General features: G+C 37.9%; 1 protein-coding gene across 1 annotated transcript in view; it reads right to left on the minus strand.

The window, feature by feature from the left end:
• Positions 1-1,587: 1,587 nt before the first annotated feature.
• ATP10B (ATPase phospholipid transporting 10B (putative)) overlaps positions 1,588-12,603 on the minus strand; it is a 41,839-nt gene continuing 30,823 nt past the window's right edge. Inside the window, exons 14-21 of the mRNA XM_014253012.2 lie at positions 10,411-10,723; positions 9,226-9,302; positions 8,556-8,681; positions 7,280-7,480; positions 6,613-6,693; positions 6,401-6,505; positions 5,761-5,948; positions 1,588-2,748 (exon numbers count right to left, since the gene is read on the minus strand). Coding sequence (XP_014108487.2) covers positions 2,250-2,748; positions 5,761-5,948; positions 6,401-6,505; positions 6,613-6,693; positions 7,280-7,480; positions 8,556-8,681; positions 9,226-9,302; positions 10,411-10,723 — 1,590 coding nt within the window. The 3' untranslated portion in view covers positions 1,588-2,249. The remainder of the gene's footprint in view (positions 2,749-5,760; positions 5,949-6,400; positions 6,506-6,612; positions 6,694-7,279; positions 7,481-8,555; positions 8,682-9,225; positions 9,303-10,410; positions 10,724-12,603) is intronic.

Below are 12,603 nucleotides of genomic sequence, written 5' to 3' on the forward strand. Positions count from 1 at the left end.
AGCTTTTAAGGGTTATTTTGTTGGAGTTCTTAATCAATCCTGTTCCCCCTCCCTTTATTAAAAGGACCCTACCCTTTATGCTATTTCTGATCTTAAGCCAGGGCAGAATGCATAGTAGAACCGTTTTGCAGAGACTGATGAGAAAACATGAGATTATTTCTTGGTTTTCAATTCAGGAGAGGCATACAATTAGCATTCAGTTCAGGAAGTCTTCCAGATTTGGTTAAACATAACCTGTCCAGCCCCTTGCACATTCAGATACATTTGTCATCTAGTTCTTCTGATAAGCATTCCTACTATGCAGAGGAGCAGCCTCTGGAAACATGAGTTTGCTGCTCATGGGTGACACTAGGAAAAGCACTCCTTAATCTCTGTTTTTGTCCTCTTAACAACACAGCAAGGCATGATCTTATCACACTTATTTCTATAAAACTCTTCACATTTTGTATTACAATGTGTAAAGAACTGACATCTTCTGTAAGTTCAAAGGAAATGGACCATTTAATGTAAAAAAAGCTGTGAATGGTAAAGGATTGATCTTAGTCTTGTTGCCCCAGATTAATTTCCAGCTAGTGAGCAAACATTTGAGCAATCTCACCCTCCATTAACAATAATCTCATCTATATCTAATTTCCTTCATTTTGTTCATCAAGCAAAAAAATCTCTTACTGAATTGTTTAACTGCTGACAATTAATATTCTAACAAAAGGAGTTCTTACATATGATCTTGCTCTGACTACCAGAAATCCTAGTGGGAGATCTGCTACTCAATTTTGCCTGAGTTGTTTTAAAGCAAGAACTTGAAGACTCTAGCTACAGTAATTATTATAACATACAGAAGTTAAATTAGCATTTGCTAAATAGGTTATTAGAAAGATCACATGTTGTCATAGGTAGTAAATAGCTAAACACAGCATGTATAAAAAAGGCTTAAAACCTGTTAAATCAGTGGGAACCAGTGGGAGATTCACAAAAGTACCGATAGTTTGAATTTTAAACTAGGTAAGATTTCATCCCACATTGTAAAGAAAAACTTGGGAAATGCTCTTAGTAGTCAATATTTCTATAAGAAATACCAAAGTCACCTTTCATTGCATTGCAATAAATAGTTATGATGGTGACATCTTACAGTTTTCTTCTTCATCCTTTTGCCTAGAGATACCAAAAAGGGTTAACATACTATGCATATTTTGGTCATTTTACACCATGTACTTACTACAATGTGATTAGTGACCTTCATATATGGCTTGTCAAAATCTCCATTATTGAGATCCATCAGCTAATGGATGTGACCAACTGTGCAGAGGAGCATGATTCACACTTGATTGAATGCAGCAGCACCACATAACAATATAGGGAATTGAAATAAACTGAATTTCTAGAGGAAAAATCAAGGACAACTTCAGAATTCTGGGACATAAATCCTTGAATGTGAACTTCAGAATTCTGGGACATAAATCCTTGAATGTGACTTCTTAAATCTGTCTACTTTTGTAGGTATGAAGAAATAGACTCCACTTATCACCGAGTTGTCTTGGCAGTTCATGTAGTTCAGTATTTGTATTCTTCATCTTTATAAGCTCCTTTTCTTAACAATATCAAGTCAAACCACTATCTGCATAAAAATCATAAGCTTACTCTTCAGGGAAAACAGGCTGTAGAGCCGATTGTTGCATGTGTAAAGTACATATATTAAAACCTGGAACATTGTCTAATGTATCTCCATTGCTGTTGTTCTGCAAGTACCTTTAGTATCTGCAGGTAATAACTTTTCATGCAGAATTATAATTTTTTATAATTATAAAGAGAGTTACTAGGCTCTTTTTAAGATTTTGATAGTAAAAGTCTAGAGTGGGATGCATTGTTTTAAGATTTGGTTTAATAAAGAATGGATTTTCTTTCTATTAACTCAATAGCATAATAATAACAACTTTGAAACTTCACAAGTATTCCCTATTAATATGATACAAAAATATTAGTTGAAAGTAATTGTGCAATTCTCAGCAACTGCGTGATGCTCATGTAATGTTCGTGTAATGTGACCAAACCAGAAAGATCAAAAAGTCATGTAATGATAAACCCAGACAATGATGCATTCAGCTGAAGTTGTATGTTGGAGTTGCTATTGCACTACTTCAGTTGCCACTCTCTCCATTTCTAGTGAGAGTAATGGCTAAACATAAACATTTTAATTTTTTCTGTTCAGTCCTTCTCCACATGGGCTGTGGGTTCCATGTCTGAATGTTTCTTCAGAGTGTCACTGAACTCAATGACCGCCGGTGGCTTCCATAATTAAAGTTCTTGGGATAATTTTTAGTCAGTTTGCCACCATCCTGCCCAGGAGCTGTTTCCCTGCTGGGTACAAGGGGATGATGGCCAGTGAAAGGCCCTGCTGAAGAATCAGTAGCAGCAGATTCTTCCTCTGCCCACCTATTATAGAAGTAATAACCTTCCTCATGTGTGCTTCTCCTGAGAGGATCAGAGGCAGAAACTCCCTGATTTTCTCTGTCCCCATGAGACAGGGCTGCTGCTGGATGTAGAAATGGTGACACACATAAATGGCTGATGCTACGGTCAAGGTCATCATTAGATGCAGGTGATGCCACAGGTGCACCTGAAGTAGCTTCTTTTCTTGATCTTAGTTTCTGGATTTCAAGATCCTGTTGCCCCTTAGGAAGTTTATCTACTTGCTGTGCTTTCAGAATAAGAGATGTTTGGAGGGTTCCTCGTAGAGAAAAAATAAAGAACCTGATGAAGAAGGAAGGGAATGGATGTTTTATTAGTGAGCTCATTCCATAATCTACATCACATATCCTAAATACAGATACTAATTTTCCATTGCTCTACAGACATCTGGTAGACACTTTGTATCTGGCAGACGAAAGTTGACTCCTGGATCTTAACATAGCATGTTACTATATATTTAGCTTGACCTGTACAGAGTCAACTATATGTATATATGATCATTTTTTAGTATTTATAACTAAACACTGTTTATAGTTATAGAGTTGTGTATAACTAAATATCATTTGCTGAACAGTAAAGAAAAATAGAAAAAATCTCAAGAGATGCAGTACTTGAAAATATGGAAGTTGTATTTATACTGCTAAAACAGGCTAAAGAAGAGGTCTTAATTTATTAGATAAGAGAAAACCGGAAGTTAAAAACGTCAGCTTTTGGATTTTTTTCAGAAAGCAGGAACTAAAGTGTCCTACCTGCCCTTTACAGTATAGAGAACTTATGTAAATACTGTGTGCTGTGAGACAGTGTGCATCCTCTCTCCATGTCATATCAGCTTTGTGTGAAAATCAAAGTCTATTTCAAACCATCTTTTTATTAGGATTTGACCTTTACATAGGTGGCTTCAACATTTATTTTAAAACAAACATGGGTACTCTGTGAAATTGCATTTAGAAAGGTGCCATCCATACATTCTGCTGTTTAATGTATGTATAAACAAGAATTACAAGATTAAAAATGCTAACAAGTGATACTCATTACAGAAAGGGCTTTTAAGGCAATGGATTTCTCGGGCTTGCACAAGCAGAAGTGGATAAAGTTTATTTGCTGTGCCTGTGCTCAGCCTGGTCAATCCCAACACAATCTCAGGTCTGGTCAGGAAGTTAAGAGCATGGGAGAGCCCAAGACTTTCTGTGTAGATCTGCTGCGGATCACAATGTCCCGTGTCTTTCCCCTTAGCTCATTTTCTGTATCTTTTATGCAAGTTCCAGGTAAACCAGACAGGTGGACAGAGAAGGGATGGGAAACCCTCTCCCATCCTGTAAACTACTCTCACTTGCTCCTGCTCTTCCCAGAGTCCTGCAGGGTGTGAGGCCCCACTACCTGTTGGGTCTCTGCAGGGTGCAAGACTCAGTTACCTCTTGGGTCTCTGCAGGTGTCCTGGCAGAGAAAAATCTGCCTTCCACAGCTGAGAAAATAATCAGGTTCGTATGTGGGAAAACTCCAAGAAACACAGTGCCTTCTCTTGCCAATGACTAAACATGAAATTCAGACCCCTCTCTTCTTCTCAGACTTGAGGGCTTTTGTACTTAATGCTGTGTAACTTGTGTCCCAAAACAGTGCAGAGGCAGTTTTGAGATGCAGGATGTGCAGCACTGCCAGATGGTGCTTCAGGGAAAGCCTGGACCAGGCAGGGCACAGGCCAAGCGTCCCCCTGAGTGCTGCAGCTCAAACAAAAGGCAGTACTAAGGGGAAGAACCCAGGAGAGCAATTATTTTTAAAAATCCTGTTAGAAGAAAACCAGAACTTCAAGACACCAAGTAAGGAGATAGGGAGCTGGCAGCACAGTGCGATGGACCATGGAATGGAACTTAAAATCTAGTGCTTTTTAGCAAAGGGTGGTTTTACCACTGCTGTGATCTGCTGGCACAGCTCAGCTGTAGTAGAAATAGGTCCTGGATATTCTGCAGATGAAGGACTATGCAGAAAATAGGGTACCTATACAAAGGAACAGCAGTTGTCCAGATTTGAAGATATGAATATATAACCCTTAACCTCAGTAACCTGCTGAGGCAGCAAGGATTTTAACTGTGCTAAATTCCCAAGATGGAGACACGAGTTCTCTAGCCACATGTTTGACTGCAGCTCTCAGTAAAAAGCTCAGGGTCAAAAATGACACTGTGAATGAGGGCTGATAGGAAAACAAAAGTCATGCAGGAGCAAAACAGACTGGAAAAGGATGCCCTGCCTAGAAGACATGAGACCTTACTGAATTGTGTTGTTCATTCTGATCTGAACTTACATAATATAACATAAAATCACAAGAGCATTTCAACTCAAATGGGAAAATAGTAAGTTTGAAGAAAAACACCATCTATTTTTGAAAAGTTTCTTTTCAGTCAAACACAAGGCTCAGATTCTAATGCCTTAAAGCACTGACAAAATCTGATACTAAAAATATTGTCTTGAATTTTGTAATACCAATGTGCTGCATTACTTCATGGGAATTAGAAAGGAAAGAAGGGAATTAGAAGGAAACTAGCAAGATAGTAAAAACAATCCATTTCTTTAAATGTCCAAGCAAATAACAAATAAATATTTGAAACTCAACTCAAAACATATCTGCCTTAAGAATTAGTAATGTATTGAACATCAAAAGTAGTAATGTTCCCATATATGTATATGGGAACAGAATAATTTTTTAAACCATTTTTTTCAGCAAAACATCACAATAATTATCCCTCTCCAAATATTATCCAGTCTCAATCAAAATTATCTTTAACATATCTGATTTTTCGCAATACAAGGTGAAACTAAAATTCTGGATGCAATGAATTTTTTTCCATACAGAAATGCTTTTTAATGCAGCTTAATAATGCACCATAATGTACTTAAAACCAAGAATATATTTAATAAGTCTCAAACTTAGAAATAGAAACTTCTATAGAAATATTTCAAAGATTTGCTTATAGTCTTGATCTGCTCAACAACATTATGGTTATGACAGTGAACAATTAGATCTGTACTGGTAAACTTTGATGCACTTTACATTTCAAAAAGAAAGATTTTCCTGATGGGAAAAGCAGAAGATATATAGTTACTGATCTAGGATTATATAACTGAATAAATGAATAGTTCATGAACTGGAAGGTTGAACTCAGGCATTTGATTTCCATGCTGATCAATTATCCCTGTGCAGCATGTGTCTGACACATCACATATCTGTACACATCATTATTGTTTCTTAACTCACATGTCTACAAACCCCCAAAAGGAAAACTGAGAGGAAAACATTCAAACCTTGGTAAGAGCGCGATGACCGGGGTAATAAGGCACAGTAAATAGAAGATGGGGTCTTTCAGCTGTCTTTCCATAATCCAGTAAGGGTTGGTGGGAGGGCTGCAGAGCAGGCAGGAAGCGTTGTAGATCACTGAGAAGATGAAGTATAAAGCCACACTGCAGATCATTGTCACCAGCTGGAGCATGGTCTGCAAGAACAAGTGATGCCTGTGAGACCCTGACTGGGTGTAAGACAGGAGGAGACAAAGAAGGTTGGAAAGAATGCATCTAATAGTACATTTTACTGAAATTTGCAGTAGGAGAAATAGCCAGAAATTAATTTAGAAAACAGCAATGAATACAGTTCTCCAAGTAACACTTCCTCATATACTGAGGTATGCAAATATTTTGTACTGTTCTGTCCAAAGGATGATAGAAATGATATGATATGATAGAAACAAATTCTGTCACTGTGCACATGAAGGCAGTTAACCTGGGGCTAATAAATGCTGGTGCTTTGTGAAATCTTAGTGTACCTGTTACTTACTTCTTGTGACCCAGAACTCAGGTAAATTACTCTGAAGGAGAATTCTATGCCTACTCAAGGTGCAACATTCACAAAAAAAACCAGTGCTCTGAACCGGACAGGTCAGACACGTACCCATGTTTTCATTTCTAGAGCCTGGTGCAAGAGAATGGTCAGGAGGGAGATGGTGTTGATGGGGTTTCCAAAGGAAAACACATCTATGTCAGAATCTTTGTATGTCTGCAAAAGAGGCAGAGAGACTGTGGTGAACCCTGACTATTCAGAACTGAATTTACTACTTCTAAGGAGGACAGGAGTGTGAGAATATGAATAAGCCTGTTACTTACCAAATAGGGGACAAAGAAGCAAATGAGGCTTTGATAAAAGGCATCCAACATTGTAATAATAAAAGTTGACAAGTTGTATATCTGCAGGAGTTTATAAATAACGGTCATTATGATGGGATATATGTCTCTAGCCTGTCCTGCAAACATAATTGCTGTCTTTTTTTCTTCCATTCAGACTAATTTTTGCTAACTGGTCTCCTTCCATGAGCAAACGCCTCCTGAGCATCTGATTAAACAAAAAGTTTATCTCTAAACAGGCATTTCATCTATGTTAAGTAAAGAGAGACCTTAGGAATATTACCAAATGAACCAAGAGTCTTAAAATCTGAATTTTGCCAATGTTGCATCCTTTTGCAAAGGTTCTTACTCCTCAAACTCTTTATCCAAGCTCTTTCTAGAGTTATAAAATTGTTCAAAAATCCTTTCTTCTAGTGAAAGACTTATTTTGTGCCATTTTAATTTGACTATTTGTCATATTTAAACTTATCTGGTGACCTATGGTGTTACAGCTCCCATGGGGCGGAATGAATTACTGGAGAGACAGAAGATTTGGCTCCTGTTGTTTAAACGTTCCAAGTCTAAACTCTTCCCTCCCTCATTCCTAAACAAAAAAAAAACCTGTGTTCCTTTGGATTACGAAGCAGTTATTTCAGCAATTATGACATACCTCTGAATTTTGTCCATTCTTGTACAGCTCGGGCAGACGTAGGAGTGTTTCTGCAGAAAGATCTTTATCAAGGGCTCCAAAAAGAAGAGGGGGCACTGAGGTGAAGAAGAGGTTGAAAAAAATCATCTGCCAGTAATCTACCATGGTGCTACCTGAGAAGCCACAGAAGAACTGGTACCAGAAGAGCAGGTTGACGTAGCACTGGGGAGAAGCAAATACAAACATTTAGTTCCACCTGTGAATGTTTATGTAGGACATTGGTTATTAACAGTCTCCTAAGAAGATAGGATTTTGGTTAAAGGCACTGCACTTCATTCCATAAAGCAATTAAGGGTCTGTTTCACAGTGATCCACTCTGATACAGGTTTTTGAAAGCCATTACAGTTCTTTAAGAACATATCAGAGAATAATTAAGTCAACTGTTCATAGGCCTGTGCACCAGATTTTAGAATCCTTTTAGAATCAAGTTGTCTATGTGGAATCAAAGGCATGCTGCTCCCTAATGTTACGTGGAAGACTAAAGAACAGCAGCATCCTAGTTTGAAGAACTATTTCAGACTGCAAATAAATGGCCTTTGAGTTCTAAAAGAATAACCCGTCAGAAAAAGGAAAATGCTCATTTCCACTACAAATTTTAACAGTGATAAGAAGTAATCATTATTGAAAATTATTAAAACCTTCACAAAAACCAGATACCTTGGATTCTAAGTAAAAAGCCTTTCATGCTGAGAGTGTATTTCATGTCAAATGGACTTGTTTGCCCAGTTCTGTAGAACTCAATTACTTCATTTTTTCCACTTTATATCATACTTAAATGCATAGCTCATTTGTGTATACATTAAACTTTTAATAAAGATGACAGATATGACTGCATCATTACTTGTAAGTGGTTCCTTACAAAAATTCAGAGGTTTCACAGGCAGGAAATTCTTAGTGCAAACTCATCTACATTTGAGTGCTAAAAATCTGATCTTCCTTATGCAAATTTTATTTTGAGGCTCATGGGTATTATTAATAAAGTTTCTTGTACTACCATAAAAAATTGAGTCATTTTTCCCTCTGGAATAATGCTGTTTCACAATATATTTCATGCCTGTATTTTCCTCAATGCTCTATGCAGCACCTTGCTAAGAAGGAAGGGGCATACCATAAACTTGGAAAGTGAAGAAACACAAACTGTAGCTCCATAAACCTCCAAAACCCAAAACCAAACAACCCCTCAGACCTGGAATTAACCTTTGCTAGGATGAAAATTTCATAATTTTAATCATCTTACCACATTTTTGTAGAAAAAGTAAATCACCATCTTTGCCAGGCGAGCATAGCACCAATGTCCATGGACAAGAAGGAGCTTTTTGAGATGCTTAAATCGGGATATTGCAAAGTCACTGGCCATCACAGCCTTTGGGAAAAGGAATAGAAGGTCATTAACAATGCATCCTTTTCACACACTATGTAATAAAATTTTAACATCACTAAAATGATTTCCTACTATTGAGTATCGTAGAAAAAACAAACCAACAAACTAACCCTCAAGAACACAGTTGGAACTTTCTATCTCTGCAGAACTCTCCATTTAAGGAGAATAAGGAGGGGGGATGTGTGGGAAAGGATTTAGGGCAGAAGACAGTGGAAGAGAATCCACAGAACCTGGAAACCTGAAAATGCAGCAGCTGAGAAGATTCAGAAACCAGATGCTCATCTAACAGTGGGCAGACATCTTCTAATTTTCCAGTCTCATGAACAAACACAGGTTTGTCCTCACATGCTAATTTTTGGCTCAAAATACTCTTTTTTTTTGGCTTGACCCATAATTAAAAACTGCATATTAACTTATGATTCCAATTTTCATTTTTAAGATGACACTTGAGAGTGTAGGTCTGCTATGAAACTTATTAAGCCTCAAGGGACTACCTGACAAAAGAGGAAAGAAACTGAGAGAATACCTGCATGCCTTCTTGGCCAGATATTCCAATTCCAACATCAGCTGCTTGAATCATACTTACGTCGTTTGCACCATCCCCTAGAGTGGGAGTACAGGAGGGAACAATAACAGTGTAAGAAAGCTATGCTGATTATTTCAAATATTCTGTACTATCATGCATCTTCATTAGGACAGCTGCAGGGCATCAAGCTAAACATCAAGGCTCTGGTCTTGGTCTTGGTCTCCCTCCTTCCCAGGAGACCTGGCTCCAGCAGGGCAAAATCCAACCTTGTGACTGACTGGGTGCTGACACAGCAACCCCAACACCATTGATACAAGCATCATTTTGTGTTTCTGCTTGGACAAATCCATATCAGGAACATGTTTTGCAACACCCTACTTCACTAAATTCTCTGAATCTATGACAAATTTGATTGCAGATGACAATAATAATTTCAAAATTTATTTTGCTCATTTCAACTCTCATTCATAACCAAATTTCTAGGGGTAGAACAGCCATGCTTACTGCTTGCAATGTGGAGATTTTAAATGAGGTTAGCTGGTAAAGTAAATGAAGCAGGAGGCTGAAAGCTTAAGGTTTGAACTGTAAGGCAAAGTAATATTTAAAAAATACAATAGATTCTTCCCTTTCTGTTTTGTCCACAGAGGTGTATTTTTTTAGTTTGGAGTAATCAAAATTAATTATTCAAGGATTTTAGTGGCATCACTTACCAAAAGTGTGGAAGAAAAATCAAAGCATTTCACATTATTTGGATGTAAAAGGTAAATGAGTCAGTGCTTAATATCAGTCTGGAGATAATTCTGTTTTCATCAGCTGGGAAAAACTGACAGGAAAAGGTCTTTATGAAAAGATAAAATAGTGACTAATCTTGAGTGGATTCTAGGCCCAAAACAAGGACATTTTGGAGGTAACATGTAAGTGCATTTGTACTGATGTGCATGAAAGAGACTGCTAGGAGATTCTGTATTTGGAATGCCTTAATCTTGTTTAGAGGGGGACAGATTTGCTTAGTGAAAGCTGAAGAAGGACTTTATATGGGTTTTGATTAGGAAAGATTAATCAATGCTGTTTCCTCACTGCATCTATCTGAGGCACAAAAATCTGCCCGTACAATACATTCCACACATTTCTCTTAAAGCAAGAACCTGCTTCCCCTATCTCCTGTGAGATCCAGAGTGGAGGTACCTATGGACAGGGTCATCACTTTGAGCTGCCTCCGGATGAGCTTGACCACCATGCTCTTCTGCAGAGGAGTGGAGCGGCAGCAGAGCACGGAGCGGCAGTGCTGTGTCAGCTCCAGGAACTTCTCCTCCAGCCCTCCCTGGAAGATGATGTTCAGTGTCTGTCCATCAATCACCAGCCCAAACTCAGGGCTGGGGGCCTCTGAGACTGAGAAAGATGTTGGGATGATGCCAAACAATTTCCTTTGAGGTTTGTCATACTCATAATTCTTCTTCACCTCTTCCAGGGTTAAATTCAAGAGAGATTCACAAGTTTCCTGTGAGAAAACAGATATGCTTCTAGAAATAGTTATCTCCCTCTCTCTTTACAGCACAGCACCTTGCCAAATGTACATTTGTATAATCATGCCAATGGGTTTAAGCCTATCAGATAAACATTAGAGGAAATATACTGAGAAATGCACTGATTCATCTCAATATGAGATTATTTTGATATGACACTATCCAATCCCTCAGTGAAAACACTACACATTTTATCAGCCAGTTAACTGAGGTAAGGAATTATTTTATAAGAAAATATAATAATATAATAAAATATAATAATTTTTACATCATTTATTTTGACAATTCAGAAATTAAAAAGAAAATATTTTCTTTTAAGGAGATTGAAAAATCTAGTTCTGATATGAATGATGTAAGATATTGCTGCATTAGCTTCCACGAAAAATAAACTGTGGTAAGAGAAACAAGAGGTCCAGATTTAAAAAAAATTCCAGTAACTTTCAGAGTTATTGGCCTTTTCTAAGTCACAGATCAGGTGTGTGCCACAATTAGGAACAGAAATAAAACTTCATGCTTTCCAGCACCGTGCCTCGTAGTCCTTCTGCTTAATGTTGGATCTAGTCACCTTTTAGATACCAACAACCAGAATTGACTTGGTACTAGACTGAAACAGATTTAAGGGGAAAACTCTTACCTCTCTCATCCAGATCTCCTAAATTTGCACATCACTATTAGAGAAAATCTAAAATTATATCTAAGTTGTTTTGCTCCTTCTTAGTTCTCAAAGTCCTCTTTCTGTGACATGGCCCTGAATATCTGAGGAGCTAATCACTCCTTTTTCTGCCTTTTCTGTCAGCTTTATTGAGGGATGATTCAGTTCTATAATGTTATTTTCATTTTATATAGCATAAGGTACATGTGTAGGATGTTTGCAAGATTTAAATTACACTTAAGTGGGAGGTTCTGGAATCAAATCTACGTCTGACATCTAATAAAAACCTGCATCTAGCCTGCATACTTAAAACCCCTAAAAAATGTTAAAGAAACATCATCTGTGAGCAAACCAAAAACAGTAAATGGAAATTCCTGGTTTGCCTTGACTTGCCTTTTGAAACAAATCTGGCAAGCTACCTAAATCTGCTGCATCTACTTGGAAGAAATTTCATGCTCAGTGTTTGAATAATCTGCTGGGTTCAGGGGTAAGGGGAGGCCCTTCACACTGATGCCACTTTAAGACCTATCTTTGACAAAATTAACAGGTCAAAATCTTTGTATATATTACTTGTGCTCCTCACTGCTGATACTGGGAGCCTCTTTCAGAAGTCTGTCTTTAATTTAATTTTGAAAGTGAGGCAACTAAATGTTATTGTGGAGAAACTCCAGTGTTCCCTGAACCTTGGGGATTCCCACAAGTCCCCATGTGTATGCAGGTTGCTTCTGAGCCCTGGATCCAGGGCCACAGAGGCTGCCATGGGTAATACCCATGCCAGCAATTCCATCAGCCAGGGTGGTCCCACCTGTAGCATCTCTGCTCTGGCAGAAACCAGCTTCTAATTTCCATCCTAAATGTATTAATTCTGCTTCCCATTAAAGCAGATATGTGTTTCAAATGAAATTGCACATTGGGATGTTTTCCGTGCCAGATTCCATATCATCTTTGTGTGTTTCTCTACTTTCATGACATTAAAAGAGAGATATTTGCACAGGATATTTTTCTTGTTTGGAGAGCTACAAGCTGCAGACAAAAGCAGTTAGAAAGTAGGCCATCTCACTGTTCCATGCAATTGACTGCAATAAGGAAAACAGTATTTTAACAATATTTATTTAATCCTCACAAGAGCTTTATTGAGAAAAGCAAGTTTGTATTAGTAACCCTGGTTCCCTGGGGAGAAAAGCTGAGACAACCCAGATGGGT

Source organism: Pseudopodoces humilis, chromosome 17 (assembly GCF_049639895.1).
Source record: "Pseudopodoces humilis isolate 2021_Gansu_Grassland_sample_001 chromosome 17, ASM4963989v1, whole genome shotgun sequence".
Classification (NCBI taxonomy): Eukaryota; Metazoa; Chordata; class Aves; order Passeriformes; family Paridae; genus Pseudopodoces; species Pseudopodoces humilis.